At 52.9% G+C, this 19963-nt stretch overlaps 1 protein-coding gene and 1 non-coding gene across 2 annotated transcripts in view; one reads left to right on the forward strand and one right to left on the reverse strand.

The window, feature by feature from the left end:
• Positions 1-232: 232 nt before the first annotated feature.
• LOC116941071 (anterior gradient protein 3-like) overlaps positions 233-19963 on the reverse strand; it is a 28480-nt gene continuing 8749 nt past the window's right edge. Inside the window, exons 2-7 of the mRNA XM_076066064.1 lie at positions 10208-10271; positions 9995-10047; positions 8792-8868; positions 6482-6545; positions 4855-4938; positions 233-362 (exon numbers count right to left, since the gene is read on the reverse strand). Of these exons, the coding sequence (XP_075922179.1) occupies positions 313-362; positions 4855-4938; positions 6482-6545; positions 8792-8868; positions 9995-10047; positions 10208-10221 (342 nt within the window). The 5' untranslated portion in view covers positions 10222-10271 and the 3' untranslated portion in view covers positions 233-312. The remainder of the gene's footprint in view (positions 363-4854; positions 4939-6481; positions 6546-8791; positions 8869-9994; positions 10048-10207; positions 10272-19963) is intronic.
• On the forward strand, positions 11181-11252 carry TRNAA-CGC (transfer RNA alanine (anticodon CGC)). Its single transcript has one exon. It is a non-coding gene; the product is annotated as a tRNA-Ala (tRNA).

A 19963-nucleotide genomic window follows, 5' to 3' on the forward strand; every position in this document is an offset into this window, starting at 1 on the left:
AAAACTCTCCGGCTCCGCTGGGAGACCGGAGTGCAGACACACGTCGCGAGCGGCCACGGTCAGAGCGAGGTGTATACTGGATGCGGTGTTCCGGGTGCGGAACTACTTTGTGTGGCCAGACCCTTTTGAAATGAAGCCCCGGTCCAGTTACAAATCCTCGTCTCATTCTGGTCAAAATAACTTCGCCGTTTGTTAAAATCACAACACCACCCCCCTTCTTTATCCCCCACCCCCATCCCCCCCACCGTCTTCCCCGCCCCCCACCCCCTTGCCGTGTGGAGGTGCCGGGTCGTGGTCGCTCCTCGCTTGGCACTACAGCTCCGTCTTGAGGGGAACCTTGGCTTTCTTCATGGCGTCCACCACTGCGGGAAGCAATGGGAGGGCAGCAGCGTGAGACGGCGGGCACGTTCAGTCGTCTCGACCGCGACTCCCCGCTCGCTCAACGCTCGCTCCACACACACTCCTCACGCACACTCCTCACGAACACTCCTCACGCACACTCCTCACGCTCACGAACACTCCTCACGCACACTCCTCACGCTCACGAACACTCCTCACGCACACTCCTCACGCTCACTCCTCACGCACACTCCTCACAGCTCACTCCACGCACACTCCACGCTCACTCCACGCTCACTCCACGCTCACTCCTCACGAACACTCCACGCACACTCCTCACGCTCACTCCTCGCTCACTCCTCACGCTCACTCCCCACGCACACTCCTCACGCACACTCCTCACGCACACTCCTCACGCACACTCCTCACGCTCACTCCCCGCTCACTCCTCACGCACACTCCACGCACACTCCTCACGCACACTCCTCACGCACACTCCTCACGCACACTCCTCACGCACACTCCTCACGCACACTCCTCACGCTCACTCCTCACGCACACTCCTCACGCACACTCCTCACGCACACTCCTCACGCTCACTCCACGCACACTCCTCACGAACACTCCTCACGCTCACTCTTCACGCTCACTCCTCGCTCACTCCTCACGCACACTCCACGCTCACTCCTCACGAACACTCCTCACGCACACTCCTCACGCACACTCCTCACGCACACTCCTCACGCACACTCCTCACGCACACTCCTCACGAACACTCCTCACGCACACTCCTCACGCTCACTCCTCACGCACACTCCTCACGAACACTCCTCACGCACACTCCTCACGCTCACTCCCCACGCACACTCCACGCTCACACTCCTCACGCACACTCCTCACGCACACTCCTCACGCTCACTCCCCACGCACACTCCTCACGCTCACTCCACGCACACTCCTCACGAACACTCCTCACGAACACTCCTCACGCACACTCCTCACGCTCACTCCCCGCTCACTCCTCACGCACACTCCCCGCTCACTCCCCGCTCACTCCTCACGCTCACTCCTCACGCTCACTCCTCACGCTCACTCCCCACACACACAGCCCTCCTCACGCGTAGATCGCCGTTGTACAGCTGCCACACGATTAGTTGGCGCCGCGGTGGCTAGGAGATGTTAACTCCCTCGCCGTGTACGCAGGAGGTCGTCGGTTCGATCCCAACCCTGACGACGCCTGCTGTATAATGGGAGTTTGCGATGTCTCTCTCCCCGTGGTCACATGGATTTTTCTCCGGGTCCTCTGGGTTTAGAGTATTTCGCTACTGCAAAACATTTCCACGGGAAGAGTCACTTCGTTGGGCTATCATTTGTGGCCAGGTGGCTTCTTAAAAAAGAGCTATACAGCTCAGTGGGCCTTACCTGGAAGAATACAAATAGCTTAGTTTCTTTGACCCATCATCAATAGCCAACTCTTCTCTAACTCATTCGTGTATAGTTGTCCCAAAACTAACTGACATTCATGCAAAATGTATTTGTTACTCATCGTTGCTAATCGAGCCCGTTTTTACGATGATTTATAACGAACACGTTAATTATTGCATCAGGTTACCCAAGCATCAAGGTTCGTAGCCTAGAGAGACCTTGTAAATGCGCGTGCAAAGCCCTTTTGTTAATAAACTGCGGGATAAGAGGCTCCCCACGCTGGGCGTGGTCGTTGGGAGCTGGGGGGACTTATCTGACCATACTTTACCACACGGGTATAGTCATAGGGCACATACGCGTGAGCACAGTACAGTCCAACAATTGATTTTGCCGCACGTCCCTCAAGCCTGACCAGCACAAAGCGCCGCACCTCGGAGTGGCGTCTATAGCAGCCCGTGTGTGCGTGGCCCGGCCACGCCACGCACCCGTGCAAGCGCTTGTCCAGGGCTCAAAGTCCCGCTTGGCTTTAGCTGGCGAGATGTTGATGACGAGATCCGGGAGCATTCCGGGGCGATTCGGTCGCAGGGTCAACGCGGAGCTGTGAACCCAGCGCGCGGCTTAACTCGCCGTGGTGGAAAAACTAAAATCCATGATAGGTGGAAGCGGGGATATGGCGAGGAGGCCGGATCGGTGAACTGTCCTTGGCTCCACGTGAACAAGCAATGGGGAGCGTTGGCGCAGTGGTTAGCGCACTTCGCCACCAGCATTCTGTTGCCGGCCACGGTGAAGATCGAAGGCGATTGATGTGGCACGGACCGGTCCTTTAGTTTAGCTGTAAAGCTCTTTTTCAGAAGCGACCTGGCCACAAATGATAGCTCAACGAAGTGGCTTGTCACGTGGGCATTTATAGCAGCAGCTAAATACTCTAAAACGCACGTGGATTCTAAATGTGGAGTGGGAAACCCGGAGGACCCGGAGAGAAACACCGCAAACTCCAAATATACGGGCGTCATGGTCAGGATTGAACCCACGACTTCCTGTATACAAAGCGAGGTAGTTAACATCTCGCCACCGTGTGTGCACGTGTGCGCTTAACATATGTGTACACGTGATGCTATATGCTGTGTACACGTGTGAGTCGAGTATAATGTGTGATGGTATAATCTGACGACACGCATGCCGTGGTAGTCTGTATAGGTGTGAGGACAGTTGGGAGCGTTAGTGTAGCGGTTAGCGCTACGAACCCGGCGACCCGTGTTCGATTCCCGCTCACGGCCAACAATCAGTGACGATTATCTGAACCGGTCATGAGCCTCCTCTCGGTCGACTCAGCCTCAAATGAGTACCTGGTGCGGTGTGTAAACATCACCACTGGGAAGACAAATGCGGCCGGGCGTGGTGTTGGCCACCCACCCCCTCGTGTGCCGTGCCGGCCTTAATAGGTGCACGCTAAAAGCAATTGCCCCAACAGTCTGCTCGGGCTATACGGGAAGGATCTTTGTCTTTGTACAGCACAGTATGTTTTCAGCAAATTGTGGGTTTACACAAAGTCGCTCCGCTGTGGAGAGGCCAAACTCGCTTTGTCGTTAGAAACCGGGGCGCGCTCGCTGCTGCTGCTGCTGCTGCTGCGTTGTGAAACCGAGCCCCACCAGGGTTGGGATCTCTCCGGCTCAACCGGTTGGGGGAACCGGCTGGGCCGACCTACAGGGTGCGGTCACGGGGAGGGATGGCGAGTGACAGGCGACGGGAAATAGTGCCGATTCAGCGGAGCTAGCCACAGCACCCTGGCCTCGTGAAAATTAAAAAAAATAGGCTTTAACCTCTCCCGGCAATGAAACAGGAGGTGTTAAGATGTGCAGACACCAAATAGATACGTTTGGCAAGGGATCGAGTCCCGCATTAATCACACACAGTACAAGTGGTGAACATGTAAACAGACATGCTCTGATAATTTATGCACTACCTTTGAAACGAATTGGTCTACACCAGGTGATGTTACCCCCCCCCCCCCGCCTTGTGTCGTTGTAATGTCCCTAGTTAAAGTCCTCGTGATAATCGCAACGATACTACGAGCTGCCAGGTGACGATTATTCGATTTTAGGTGACTGTCGTGCGCGCGTCTCTCGTCGCGTGTGCATGCGCCTGAGAATAGAATTCTTTGCAATCCATGCAAATCACAATGATCTACATCTGGCGGTCACGCGTAAGTGACATTTATCAATCGTATGCAGGGTATAGTTATGCAACTGCAAAACTATTATACGTTTGATGAGTTACGGGAAGGAAGGAGATACATCTCACGATACAGAAGATACAGAAAGTGCACTACGGACAAGAGACCTCGCTGCCTGACTCAAGCATTGGGTTACCAAACGGCGATGGCACTCCACATTCCCCGGGGAGGAGGTCTGCTGATGCCGACTGCGCAAACAAACACTGCCGTGACCTGGCAGAAGGAAGGAGGTGATGGCGAGCTGTAGTGGCATCTTCGGCATTGGTCGTGGTAATCGATTGCGCAGTGATGATGATGATGATGAAGAAAACAATGTAATTCGTATATCCAGGGAAGCCTCGAATGCATGTTGAACTTCTTTCGCACCGTACATAGCCAACCGACTGATTTTTGTTTGACAAGGTGTGCTGCACTGTTGGGACGTTTGGCCAGTTCCATGATTGGGGGTCTTGTGTGTGTGTGCGTGCGGAGACAAGCCACCAAGCAAACCGAGGAGATAGACACTCAGAAGGAATGCGGGCTGAGCAGACGGATTCGCGAACCGGCTTCGCTACACTGAAAGACGTCGACGTAGCCCATCAACCCTTGCCACCGCAAGGGGGCGGGATCGCAGTCTCACCCTGCCGGGGATTACTTACCAGAGCGAGACTGGAAATGAATCATCGCGTTATACGTTGGTTCATTTATTGTGGAGGCGGGAGGGGGAGAGGGGTGGGGGGGAGGAAAAACTGAGAGGGGGGAACATTAAAAGTCAAGATTCTGGGCGTCCTGTGCTGCTCGGCACGGAGCCACGTGGCGCCGTGCCGAGGGGTGTGGACGCGGAGTTGCCGTGGAGGTGCGGTGCGGTGATCACTCACGACGGAACACCTCGTCCGAGTGGTAGGCGTAGAGGCTGTTCCTGTAGCCCGAGCCGATGTCAGCTCGCACCGTCATGGACGGGTCTGCCGACACACGGGACGCAGACAGAAATACGCATGCACGAGTGCAGATTCACGGACGCACTCTCTCGACGCGCACACAAAGACACGGATCCCCCGTATAGCCTTGAACGGACTCTTGGGGCAAGTGCTGTTAGCGAGCACCTATGAAGGCCGGCACGGCTCACGATGGGGTGGGTGGCCAGCACCACGCCCGGCCGCCTTTGTCACAGCAGGTACTCATTTGAGGCTGGGTCGACCTAGAGGAGTCGGGGGGCGCCACGGTGGAGAGACGTTCACTACTTCGCTGGATATGCAAGAGGTCGTGGGTCCGATCCCAACCCCCTGACGCCTGCTGTATATTTAGAGTTTGCGGTGTCTCTCTCCCCGTGGTCTCGTGGATTATTCTCCGGGTCCTCCGGTTTTCCACCCTCCACATTTAGAATAAAAAACACGTTTCGGGTATTTAGCTGCGATACAATTCCGCGTGATAAGCCACTTAGTGGCGCAATAATTTGTGGCCAGGCTTATGAAAAAGGGCGTTATAGCTCAGTGGGCCTTACCTGGTAAAATACAAAATATATATATAGTTTAGTTTTAGAATGCCCAGGACTGGTTCAGATAATCGTCTGAACCAGTTGGCCGTCAGTGGGAATCGAACACCGGTGGTTAAGTTCGTAGCGCAATGCGCTAACCGTTACACTACCACTATAAGTAGACACACATACTTATTCATAATAAAGGTTTTTAGGTTAGATCGCGTTATTTATAAATGTGTCGTAACGCTCCACCACCCGACACGGCCAAGCAGCAAAAAAGTGTCACGTTGACAAAAGACAAATAGTTTACTACTTTAGCCCACCGGTGTGTTGAAAAGTTAATCCACAACATTTACAGTTTGAGTACGACGTTTCGCTGGTAATTACATCCAGCATCATCAGGCAATTCTCCAGAATGGTAAAGCCCTCTCCACTTGCTCTCGGTCTTAAATAGAGCAGCAGCAGGGTGACGTCATCATTTAACTCATTCAGGTGCAGCGATTTGAGGCGGAGGGGGGGTATTGTAATTATATAATCGATTGGTAATCAGTCAATGGTTATGATTAGTAATGAGTTGTAGATTAGTAATTAGTTGTAATGCACCTGAATGAGTTAAATGATGACGTCACCCTGCTGCTCTATTTAAGACCGGGAGCAAGCGAGGGCTTCACCATTCTGGCGAATTGCCTGATGATGCTGGATGTAATTACCAGCGAAATGTCGTACTCAAACTGTAAATGTTGTGGATTAACTCTTCAACACACCGGTGGGCTAAAGTAGTGAACTATTTGTCTTTTTTTCAACGTGACACTTTTTTGCTAATTGGCCGTGTCGGGTGGTGGATGGTTACGACACATTTATAAATAACGCGATCTAACCCAAAAACCTTTATTATGAATAATATTGGTCGCGAAAGTCCTACGTGTTAAACACACACACTTATGTACACGCACACACACACATGTACACGCACACACACACATGGACGCACGTGGAATCCCATTGGGACATCTGGGTGCACCGCTCACCGACAAACATGATCCTGGGCACGTAGCGACCATCGGGAGCGAGGTTTTGATCCAAGGTCTCGGTCTTAAAGGACATCAAAGCGCTGCGTTAACGGTGTCCTTGTGCCCACATGCGTGTGCAGCACACAACACACACACACAAAGACACACGTGTGCATGTACTTACACAACACACACACACAAAGACACACGTGTGCATGTACTTACACAACACACACACAAAGACACGTGTGCATGTACTTACACAACACACACACACAAAGACACACGTGTGCATGTACTTACACAACACACACACAAAGACACGTGTGCATGTACTTACACAACACACACACACAAAGACACACGTGTGCATGTTCCTACACAACACACACACACAAAGACACACGTGTGCATGTACTTACACAACACACACACAAAGACTCACGTGTGCATGTACTTACACAACACACACACACAAAGACACACGTGTGCATGTACTTACACAACACACACACACAAAGACACACGTGTGCATGTACTTACACAACACACATACACACAAAGACACACGTGTGCATGTACTTACACAACACACACGCGTAAAGAAGCAGGTGCAACACGTTAATCCTAAAGCGCAATTGGGACCGGGGGATCGATCGGTTCTTCCCATCATTCCTTGCTTGCCACGTGACATCACCACGCGAACTCTGGGTCATCCTCAGCGGCTCTTGTCTGGCCATCGAACAAAGACGGTCACCGCATCGCGCGTTGTCCAGATGCGTTTCCGTGGCCGTCTGGAACGCTCTTCCTTCCGATGTTATGAAGCCACTGGAGCTATGCACTTTAAAATTTAGATTGAAAACGCATTTATTGAGAACTTCTTTTCATGATTAGTTTGTTGTCCTTCGCCCACACCTCCGATGAGCAGGGTTGGCTACGCACGGTGCGAACGAGGTTCAACGTACATACCACGCTGCGTGTATGACGCAGATACCCTCAATTGTTTTCCACCACCGACTCAAACGACACAAAAGTGCGGCCTTGTTATTTTAGACAGGAGGAGACAGCTGTATATCAGTTGCATCCTGCTATAAATGCTCGACACACTATAACCATCATTATCTCCTGCTGCTGTGTACGAAATCCAATAAACCCAGACTCAAACTCACGCCTCGGGAGGCTCACTGGATGCGGACAACCCCAGCCTCCAGGGTTTAGCGCCGGCTATGGGCAGACAATAAATCGATTCGAAGACTTTCTTCTGTAAACGGATGGGGAAAACTCATCATGCCGAAGAGCGCGAAGCAGAGGCTGGAGACAAATAAGCGTTGACGCTAGTTGAGACGCGAACCTGGCGGTGACATTGCGAGAGAGAAAGAGGCCCGCGTGCATTTAGAGGAGGCGCGCGGCGTCAATGGCAACGTCCACAATGTTTGCGACGAGTTCGTGGACTCGGGACAGGAGGCGTCGACGAGGAGGGACGGTGACCTAGGGCCACGGAGCGAGTGGCGCCCAAGACGTGGGACGCGTTCGAAACGGAGCGACGAAGATCAGTCAGCGAGCGCGTGCGCGCCGCGGATTACAACCGCGTCGCATTCAAGCAGTGATGACGACGTCGAAGCAAAGAGCATTTTAAAGATTGATGATGGCTGTTGGAACTTCTTTCGTACGTAGCCAACCGTGCTAATCGGAGGTGCGTGCGGAGGGGGGGGGGATACAAACAAGAGGTGATGATTCGGCAGACACGAACACCGCTCGCATTCTGCCACAGGGGCGGAGTTACGGGGGGGGGGGCTGGGGGGGGCTTAGCCCCCCCTGAAATTTTGGGAAAGTCGGTAATCGGGATAACCGGATATCCGGCTGCTGCAAAATGCTGCAGGCTGCCACCTTGTACTGCCCTGCAGGCTGCCACCTTGTGCTGCCCTGCAGGCTGCCACCTTGTGCTGCCCTGCAGGCTGCCACCTTGTGCTGCCCTGCAGGCTGCCACCTTGTGGTGCCCTGCAGGCTGCCACCTCGTGCTGCCCTGCAGGCTGCCACCTCGTGCTGCCCTGCAGGCTGCTTGAGCGGCAGCCTTTCGAACTTATCTCGAACTTATTAGCCACATCAGCGGCTCCGATCTATTAATAAACTCCGCGTTCAAATCCAATAAAATTTGGTTTATACATTTGTGGCGCCCATTGGAAAACATAAACACTGGCTATCTCAGAATATTGAAGTCAGCCCCCCCAAAAGTCAAAATCCTGGCTCCGCCCCTGGCCACTGGGCACGGGTACCAGCACGGAGCGCCTCCACCCACACGACTCCCACCCAATTCCCTCTGCGTCGCACCTGCAGGTTGACGCTCACGAAGTCCTCTGCTGCCATCCTCTGAACCTCGCCGTGGTTCTTGAAGGCCTCGCGGAGGGCTGGGGACCCGTGCGTGGGGGAAAAAAAAAGACAAAAGGCGAAAGATTAACCGTGTATCCTTCACAGACTGTCGGGGCAAGTGCTGTTAGCGAGCACCCACGAAGGCCGGCACGGACGCACGAGGGGGTGGGTGGCCAGCACCACGTCCGGCCGCCTTTGTTTCCCCAGTGGCGATGTTTACGCATCGCACCAGGTACTCATGTGATGCTGAGTCGACCTAGGGGAGGCTCAGGACCGTTTCAGATCATCGTCACCGGTGTTGGTCGTGAGCTGGAATCTAAATTAGGATCGCCGGGTTCGTAGCGCAGCGCGCTAACCTTAGCACTACCGCGTGTAAAGACAACAACTTGCCCGAACGCCACCAGGTGGCGCTTGTGACAGGATAAGTGCATTTTAAGGCCACGTGAAGTGCCGAACGCCCGCTGGCAGGAGGTCACGGGATAAACCCAGGTGGGTTGACTGACTGAGATGACTGCCCTAAGTGTAAAGACGCACACACAAACAACGATCACACGTGTACGCCCGATGCACACTGTTAGGGGTTTTATCGAGCACCAGCCAAAGCCGGCACGGTGCTAGACGGGGTGGTGGGGTGGCCAACACGTTCTGATGTTGACAAAAAGTACTGAGCGCTGATCTTAAAGCTGCATCTTGGATTGAATCCCCATCCAGAATTGTCACACTTTACAGTATCTGGTGTAGGTCGGTCAAAATGGCAAGGCGTAACGATGCATCGAACTCATCGATGCATATCGATGATTTTCGCTTACGATACGCACATCAATTCGCTTTGGCAAGAATCTCTTGATTTTTCGCTTCGTACAAGTCGTGATGAAACCACCACCCCGTAGATTCCTCTCTATTCCTAATGCACAACATCTCTTTGCACAAAGCCATCGGTAACCAACTTACCCAGGGGTTTCATTTAAAACAGTTCGGTGCATAGAATATTTCCTACACCCGGTTCACCACATCCAGTATACACGTGGCTATGGCTGTCGCTATACTAGTCACGTTCTTAATCCCAGCGACCCGCACACAAATAATTACGTGAGAAAATCAATCCGTCAGTACTTTTATGAATAATCCGTGAGTACTTTTATGAATAATCCGTGAGTACTTTACCTATGCAGTAGGGGCACGCTTCGGACCAATGAATCACCATGAGCGGCTTCCCTCTGTAAGAAACAAAAAGCCACGTGGTCAGGAGATGCAAACTCATTCAACACGGACCGAGATCAAAGTCATGCGGCGCGGCTCGAGAGAGAGAGACAATAACAACAACAAATTGGCGTGGTTGGCTGTGAGCGCGGTGGCGGGGCATCGCCGCTACTCAACTGCTCCGCTGCCATCTTCAGGCCCTCCTCGTACGTCTGGACCCACGGGATGGAGTCTCCCCATCCTGCAACAAAAAAAATACACGCGCACAACATCGCTAGGGTCCCACCGGCTCAGCATGTGTGGAGCGCAACCCCATTTGGGAGTTTGCGGTGTCTCTCTCTCTCCCTGTGATCGCGTGGCTTTAGCTCCGGATCCTATGGGTTTTCCCTCCTCATTTAGAATCAACGTGTGGTCAGAGCAATGGTTCTTGACCTGGGGTGCACGCGTTCCCTGGGGGTGCGAGATGCCCTTTCTGGGGGTGCGAGACATGGACAGATTATTTTTTGAAGGTAAATCGAAAACACTAATTAAGCACGGGTACGTAAGTACAACTAGTTTGTTTGATCAGACCTAAGTGTTTGTTAACATTATAAATGTTTTTGCAAGGCTGCAGTATAGGTTAAGAACTACTGGTTTAGATAATTTGGCTGCGATACATTTTCAGCGTAAGTCACTACGTTGAGCGATCATCTGTGATAGCCAGGTCGCTTCTAAAAAAGAGCTGTATAGCTAAAGTGGGCCTTACCTGGTAAAATAAAATAATAAAAACATGCGTGTGTCTGTGTGTAGGTGCTCACGCTGGCCTCTTGTGGGGAGCGGTGGCGCAGCGGTGAGGGCGTGCTGCGCTGCAAACCCTGCAGACACCTGAGTTCGACTCCCACTGGCGGTCGCCAACACCAGGGACGATTATCTGAACCAGTACCGGGTCACCCCTAGGTCGCCCAGTCTCAAATGAGTACCTGGTGCAGTGTGTGAACATCGCCACTCGGGATACAAAAGGCGGCCCGGCCGTAGTGCTGGCCACCCACTGCCTCGGGTACCATCCCGGCCGTCAGACGTGCTCGCTAATAACACTTACCCCAACAGTCTGTCAATGCTATTTAGGGGATCTTTGTTATCTGTGTGACAGCGGCGAGTGGAAGAGACGACCGGGGATGTAGCTCAGTGGTAGAGCGCACGCTTCGCATGTGTGAGGCCCCGGGTTCAATCCCCGGCATCTCCACACTCGGCTGGGTTTTTTTAAATTGAATCTCTCAATGAGAGGTTCGCTCATTCTCCTGTCCCGTCCCCTGATCGTCTGGGAACTCCCTTCCCCCAGCCATCCATGCTGTCGACTTCCTGCTTCTGTTCAACTCCAGACTCAAGACGTGTTTGCGTTCGTCTGCCCATGACCGACTGCCGTTGGGGATTTGTCGGCGAGATTGCGGTTTTGCTGGTGGTGGGATGTTCACGAACCTCCGTCGAGGGACTTGAAGGGGCGCGAGACCCTGTCCGCGGCCTCGTCGGCCCTGCCAAAGTCGCCCCCCTTCCCCACGGAGGCCCCCTTCGCGTCCTTCCTAACCCCCGCGACCTGACGCGCCGCTCCGCCGGACGCTACGAGAGCCGTGGCGACCAGCGCCGCGAGCAGAAGCCTCGCCGACGTTGTCATGATGCTGCCGGGACGGTGGGATGAAACTCAACAAAGAGGGAAATTAAAATGTAGCTTGAACAAGCGGTGACGGCGAGTGCATTGTGCTCCGCGGCCGCCACGAAGGCTATTTATGGGCCTCCACGGGGGCCCCCGAGCAGCAGAACGCAAGGGGAACAGGGCCAATCACGCGCTGCCTGGTGTATCAGGGCCCCCTCACGAGGTGACCGAGGGCCTAGGCGTGTGGACCCAGCTGGCGGATGCGGTGGCTATAGAGAGGGTTACACCCCCCCCCCCCCTCCCGTGACCTTATCGCGACACTCGCCACGACTACCGACGCCGGACGCTACCGCTCCCAAGGTCTACCGCGAAACGCATCAGCAAGAGGGCATCATCCACGAGGCCTCGCTTGGAATTTCCAAGGAGAGTTGAGATGTTTAGATGTTATCGTGGTCAATGGGATGTGGGTCCGGAGAGGTTTGCGTTTCAGCGCAACGCGCGTGTACAATAATTTCGCGTGATTTTAATTCATTTTCAAAAAATGTTGTCCATCGGGAAAAAAATAAATAAAAAATTTGAGGGCTCGGATTGATTTGAGTGGCGGGCCTCTCGTGCGTGTTTGAGCAGCTGTCCCCGTGCCGGATCTTGGGCGTGCGCCCTCGCGTGGACAGAGTGGGACAATAATCTTGGACGCTGCGCTGCTCACGATGGTGATGAAGACGGTGGTGGTGGTGGTGGATTGAGGATGATGATGAAATTATTAATTTCGGAGGGTTTACCCATCCAATGAGGGAGTGTGAACTTCTGACACCATAATCGTGATGATGAGCGTAACGATCATGATCATGGGCGATGACGCTGATTTAGATTTAAGAAATGGGCCTTTCATTGGCAGCAGTGCAGATGGGTCTTGCTCCTCAGTGAGGCATTCGTGGATACATAATTGAGAACGTTGTCCAGAGTCCAGAGTGCGTTAGGCTACTACGAGGGCTGCCCTGCCAACAGTGGGCAGCGCAGCAGCAGTTGTGTCCATTGTTGTACCGTACTACACACGTCTATGTGTCACCGTAACAATAAAACACTCCGCATTTTCACCGGCCAGCGGGAGAATGCTTAAACAACCACTGTCACCATCGGGGACATCTTTAATGCGGAGGCCCTCATCCAGCAGTGGAATTGACCAGATGGCCGTACGTGAATGCAGACACATGTACACACGGAGGTTGGGGGGCGGGGGGCAGGGGGGGGGGGTCGCAGGAGGCAGAAGAAGAGGAGGAGACGGGGGGTTGAGACTGAGCTGGAGCAGAGGAACCGCTCTCTGTTTGTTTACGGTGGGGGGCTCTTCCGGAGTGTGGATGAGCTGATGAATGAGATTGGCTGGGGGGTTCGAGGAGCCGAGAGCTAAATTATTACGAGTACCGACGAATAATAAAACTTAAAAACCATAAAAAAAAACAATAAAATAACCGGAGCAGAATTAACGGCCGTGTCACATCGGGGTCTGATTCATTGCGCGAGAAGAAAAAAAAACTTCGAACTGGCGTGAATTGGGAGGTGGTGGGGGGGGGGGGGAGCTGGGGGCAGGCGGTGGGGGCAGCTGAGTTGGGACGAGGGCTACTGCCCCGCGCGTGCCCATGCGCGACTGCCCGCGCTGCCAGCACAAACAGGGGCTCGCTCCGCCACGACAGGGGGAGGGAGGGCAGCTGTCTCAGTCTCCTGCCAAGGGCAATAGGAGACACTGGGGCAAGGGGCAGTCCCTCGCGCAGGCGTTGCCTGGGCCCGTGTCATCACCACGTGCGTCTCCCTGTGTGTGCGTGACTCACGGGATGTGTGTACGCGCTGCATTGGAAGTCGCCGTGTCAGAGCCGATCCTAGGCTTTCCCCTTGGTCGACTCAGCATTAACTGAGTACCTAACCTGGTTGCGGCGTGTACAAATCAGCACTCGGGGAAGCAAAGGCGGCCGGGCGTGGCATCGGCCGCCTTTTCTGTGCCGTGCAGTGCTTGAAGTGCTCGCTAACAGCCCTTGACCAACTATTTAAACTATTATTTTTTATTTTACCATGTAAGGCCCACTGAGCTATATAGCTCGTTTTCAAATGATAGCTCAACGAAGCCACTTATCACGGGTAAATGTATAGCGACCGAATCCTCTAAACGTGTGGTGATGTTTATTCTAAATGTGGAGGGAAAAACCGGAGGACCCGGAGAAAAATCCACGCGACCACGGGGGAGAACATTCACACTCGTAAATATACAGCAGCAGGCATCAGGGTCGAGATCGAACCCACGACCACCTGTATACCAGGCGAGGTAGTTAACAGCTCGCCACCGTAGCGCTCCACACCGCCTGCCTATATACGGCTGTCGTCGTGGTGATTTGATACGGAAGCTCATACGCGGAGCAAAACGAGTTGACAGAATAGATTGATTAAAATCGACCCTCGAGCTTCGATTCAAAAATCGATCGCGGAGCTGCGTGCGCGAGATCACCAATGCCACTCCTCCACGGGGTCGACACGCGCCCTCGTTCTCGGGCCCTCTCGTGGACACCGCTCCCACTTCTACTGCTGCCCCCCCCCACACACACATCCCACCCCCGTCCTTGCCAGGCACCCTACGAACCCCGCGCAGCTGCAACCGTGGCTCCGGGCCACACAGGAAATTCCTGCAGTAAAGCAGCGCTGGGTTTGTAAGGGACGGCTGATGGGCGCGCTCTCTCCCGGGTGGGAGGGCCCCGATGTTACCACAGCGGGAGGATAGGGGCAGCAGGAGGAGGAGGAGAGGGGGGGATAAAGAAGAGGAGAGGATAAGATAAGGCTGATGAAAGCCATGCACCCATCAGAATAAGTGGTTCGCCGAACGGGGCACTGCTCAGTGTCGGTGCCGCTTTGTTTGATTTATGGCTTGGTCGGTACGTGGTGAGACGTTGGGGAGCGGTGGAGCAACGGTTAGCGCACTGCGCTGTGACCTCGGTGACCTGATTACAATGTTCGGACACGGCTAACATCAGTGGCGATTGATACCTCAACTGATTCTATTTCCCACGCCCCCGCTACCTCCCCCCACCAGCGTGGTGCAGTATAGTCAATCAATCGCTGACCGACGGTGAATGGGGAGATCGTCGTATATACAGAGGGAAAAAAAGGATTTGATCCCCTGCTGATTTTTTGTACGTTTGCCCACTGACAAAGAAATGATCAGTGTATAATTTTAATGGTAGGTTTATTTGAACAGTGAGAGACAGAAAAACAACAGCAAAATCCAGAAAAACGCATGTCAAAAATGTTATAAATTGATTTGCATTTTAATGAGGGAAATAAGTATTTGACCCCCTCTCAATCAGAAAGATTTCTGGCTCCCAGGTGTCTTTTATACAGGTAGCGAGCTGAGATTAGGAGCACACTCTTAAATGGAGTGCTCCTAATCTCAGCTTGTTACCTGTATAAAAGACCCCTGTCCACAGAAGCAATCAATTAATCAGATTCCAAACTCTCCACCATGGCCAAGACCAAAGAGTTCTCCAAGGATGTCAGGGACAAGATTGTAGACCTACACAAGGCTGGAATGGGCTACAAGACCATTGCCAAGCAGCTTGGTGAGAAGGTGACAACAGTTGGTGCGATTATTCGCAAATGGAAGAAACACAAAAGAACTGTCATTCTCCCTCGGCCTGGGGCTCCATGCAAGATCTCACCTCGTGGAGTTGCAATGATCATGAGAACGGTGAGGAATCAGCCCAGAACTACACGGGAGGATCTTGTCAATGATCTCAAGGCAGCTGGGACCATAGTCAGATCTCAAGGCAGCTGGGACCATAGTCACCAAGAAAACAATTGGTAAGACACTACGCCGTGAAGGACGGAAATCCTGCAGCGCCCGCAAAGTCCCCCTGCTCAAGAAAGCACATATACATGCCCGTCTGAAGTTTGCCAATGAACATCTGAATGATTCAGAGGACAACTGGGTGAAAGTGTTGTGGTCAGAGGAGACCAAAATGGAGCTCTTTGGCATCAACTCAACTCGCCGTGTTTGGAGGAGGAGGAATGCTGCCTATGACCCCAAGAACACCATCCCCACCGTCAAACATGGAGGTGGAAACATTATGCTTTGGGGGTGTTATTTCTGCTAAGGGGACAGGACTTCACCGCATCAAAGGGACGATGGACGGGGCCATGTACCGTCAAATCTTGGGTGAGAACCTCCTTCCCTCAGCCAGGGCATTGAAAATGGGTCGTGGATGGGTATTCCAGCATGACAATGACCCAAAACACACGGCCAAGGCAACATTGGAGTGGCTCAAGAAGAAGCACATTAAGGTCCTGGAGTGGCCTAGCCAGTCTTCAGACCTTAATCCCATAGAACATCTGTGGAAAGAGCTGAAGGTTCGAGTTGCCAAACGTCTGCCTCGAAACCTTAATGACTTGGAGAAGATCTGCAAAGAGGAGTGGGACAAAATCCCTCCTGAGATGTGTGCAAACCTGGTGGCCAACTACAAGAAACGTCTGACCTCTGTGATTGCCAACAAGGGTTTTGCCACCAAGTACTAAGTCATGTTTTGCAGAGGGGTCAAATACTTATTTCCCTCATTAAAATGCAAATCAATTTATGACATTTTTGACATGCGTTTGTCTGGATTTTTTTGTTGATATTCTGTCTCTCACTGTTCAAATAAACTTACCATTATAGACTGATCATTTCCTTGTCAGTGGGCAAACGTAAAAAAATCAGCATGGGATCAAATACTTTTTTCCCTCACTGTATATAGCAGTGCGTGGGAACCTCACATCGATCGGAACCTTTAAATATGAAGTCAATTCCTCACGTCAGCTCGCTGATGACGACGACGACGGCGATGAACGGTCACGAGGCGCGCGAGACACTGCGTTCCACAGGCACAATGAACGAGGCTGGCGAGCCCAGTCGGTTCAAGAGAAGAACCTCGGGTTTTTTTTTTATTTGGTGGTGGGAGGGAGGGGAGGGAGGGTTGGAGGTGGAGGAGATTCGACGGCCGTGAGGACAACTGTTCGCGCGTTATGAATCGCGCGTTGTGAATCGCGCGTTGTGAATCGTTTCTACGGCTGGCACCCAACGACGCCGCTCTCGCTGTTTTCCATAAACGGGCTTTAAAAAAAATGCTTTGTCAATCACGGCTACAACAAATATAAACTGCACTGATCTGGGCATTAGCAGGCTGCCGTGTGGTCATTTTCATGGCAATTTGTGACCTATCTTACGCTGGAGTCTGCTCTCGCTGAGAGACGACGATGATGACGTGTGTGTCTGTACAGGGCGCTTCAAAAAAATGTTAACACTTACATGGGACTATAATTCTTCATGGAAAAAGAACGGATAATACACCGTAACATGATAACAAATGTACGTTAATAGCATAAAAAAATCAAAGAGTCTCCACTCGTTCGCCACCGTTGTCAACACACGCGCCTGGAATCTTCTTCTCCAGGTGGTCTCCAGAGCCCGGAGGCGGCACATTTTTTGTGGTATTTGTTGCAAATTCTCACAAGTGTTTAAACGTTTTTGAAGCAGCCTGTATAGTTCAGTCTGCTTTACTGAGCGCATCCTACACGTGGTAGTAAGCACAGTGGTAGGGCGCACCCATCACAGGGTTCAATCCCTGGCGTCTCCACGGTTCATTTATTTTTATTGAAGTCCCCCATTTGGGAGCTTGCTCCTTTCCCATCCCCTGTAGTCTGGGAACTCCCTTGCCCCCCAGTCGTCCATGGTTATCGACTCCCTGTCTCCGCTCAAGTCCATGCTCAAGAAGTGCTTTGTTCCTCTGCCTTTGGGGGTTTGTCGGTGAGATGGCAGCTGCTGGGGTCGGTTGTTCACGAACCTCCCTCGAGAAACTCGAAGTGAGGCGGGCAGGCGGGCGGGGGTGGGGGGACTGCTGATTATTTTCTTCCGTTCCTATATCCGCGTGATGTACTCGTCCCAAGGCAGTCCCTGTATTTGTCGCTGTGGCGAATTATTTTGGTTTCGAGAAAGAAAAAAAAAACCCAAAAAGTAGCTCCATCGACAAAATCTCCGAGTTGGCAAAGACTGCCTGCGAGATTCGAATACACCGATCTCTTCGGACAATTTGGAGTCCCGTCCTTGCTTTATTGGGAAAAAGAGAGCGAATTTCTGAGATTGAGCCCGTGGGAGTGAGCCGCGAGTCCTGATCATGCCATCGGGGAGGAGGAGCAGGGGGATGAGGAGGACCGTTTTATGTTTTCTCGCTTTGCAGACGTCCTGAAATAATTTGCTCCAATGTCATGACTAAATCGACGAGCGCGTCGGCAAGAATGAACCCAATTTGATAGCCTGACTCTGCCAATGAGACCCCGGGGGGTCTAAACCGGTCCAAAGTTCGCTTGCACAAACGAATGCTGCTGGATAAAATTGTTTTGAAAAGCCAATAGGCCCGATTGACTGAACGACCTTGGTGTTTATAGGCGGAGATACACACTGGAGTTGTGGTCATGGTTGATATTTGTTAGGCCATGTGTGATTTTTTTTTGCCAAACGCGACCACTGCACGTGGAAGAGCGGCGCTGCGTGGGATGGAGAGCGCACTCCGATGTGACCCCGGAAAAACTGAGTTCGACTCCTGACCACGGTTAACATGACTCGTGAGTGATATTGGAATTTTCCTGCCCACTGTCATTCTCCCACGCCCCCCCCCCCTTTCCCCCGAGGCTCCCTCCCGCACCGCTTACCGCCTTCACCAACACGGACTAACCCAGCGTGGATGAGTCTGGTCGAGCAACCCCGCGTGCACGATCGACGTTGCGTGGGGAGGCCTTCGTCCGGCAGTGGATTGGCCAAGAGCTGGACATTATTTATGTTTATTACAAAATTTTACGGGAGCATCCATCCATATGAATGGCAACCGCAGGACTTCCCGCAAAGTGGGATTCGCTTTATCGACCGCGAAGTAGTTGGACAGGCTGCGTGGCTACGTGACAAAAATGCAACAACAACAACAACAAAACACCGCGCAAGTGTCAGATTAGCGAGGGGGTGTGGGGGTGGCGCGTTTGACCGCAGTCCGCGCAAAAAATAAAAAAGTCACAACCCTTTTTCCTGAAATTATTTATGTAAATATTATTCCTGGAAAAGCAGTTGTGGAATTTCACGAACTGGAAGCAGCAGAAAAAAAACACCACCCCCCCCCCCGCTATGTGAGACCAAAAGAGCGAGGAGGAGGAGGAGGGGGCAAGGGAGGAGGAGGAAGGAGGAAGAGGGAGGAGGAGGTTTACCCTGCAGGGTTAACGACGGCGGCACAGGTGCGCGCGACTTGCGCATTCCTCTGGTAGCGGAGTCGTGTTTACACTTCAAACAACCCGCGCCGTGCCGCCTACGCGGCTCCGCGGCTCCACCCGAGCGTTGTAGGCAGCGCGGTAGCGTTGCAGCCTGCTTCAGTCTCGGTGTCGCAGTGTGATCTCTGCGCTGCTCCTCGTGTCCCCTGGATCCGCGCGACGCAAAAGTAGCAACGGCGCGCCTCTTTGAAGCTAATGGAAAAACAAGAAGAAGAACAACAACAACCCGTGCCGTGTCGGCTATGCGTAGAAGGGCGGCATAGCCAGTCTGAGATCACACTTTTAGTGTCATGGCTATTTCGGTTTTTTTCTCTCTCTCTCTCTTGTTCGCAAGCACCAATAACGCGCCTCTTTGATGCTGACGCGCCTCTTTGAAGCGACTTTATAAACAACCCGCGCTGTTGCCAGTATCACAGCAGCATAGCGGCACAGCAGCCTGCGTCAGGCTTACTCTTCTCTCCCTCCTCGTGGCCTCGATGCGCGCGACCCAAGCAACCAAGATCGCGCCTCTGTGAAGTTCGTCACTCACGCGGTCGCAATCACGGCCCCGATGTGTTCATTGAATAGACCCGACCTGGTCTCCAAATAATAATCATAACATATAATAATAATTCAGTGCAGCCTTTGTCAATCCACTGCTGGATGAACGCCTTTCCACGCCGCGACGGGCACGTATTGGGGGGGGGGAGGCGGGAGAGGGGTGGGGGGGGGGGGCTGTTTGCCCATTACTTCATGATGGTCAAAGCGGGTTGTTGAACGGTGATGAGTTCCAAGACCCGTTCAGATATCGCTCGCCCACTGATGTCAGCCGCGGCCGGGAATTGAACTCAAGCAGCGCCGGGTTCGTAGCGAACCACTCCGCCACCGCTCCCGACTCCACCGAATTAATATCCCAGCTGACAGTTGACGCCCGGTGCCTTCTTCTCGGTTCGCGGCTGAAGGGTCTCTGTACTACGATTATGATTTCGCCGCCATGAAGAAGGGCC

This window comes from Petromyzon marinus, chromosome 10 (assembly GCF_048934315.1).
Source record: "Petromyzon marinus isolate PM22_M1 ecotype Great Lakes invasive population chromosome 10, UKy_Petmar_22M1.pri1.0, whole genome shotgun sequence".
In the NCBI taxonomy this organism is placed as follows: Eukaryota; Metazoa; Chordata; class Hyperoartia; order Petromyzontiformes; family Petromyzontidae; genus Petromyzon; species Petromyzon marinus.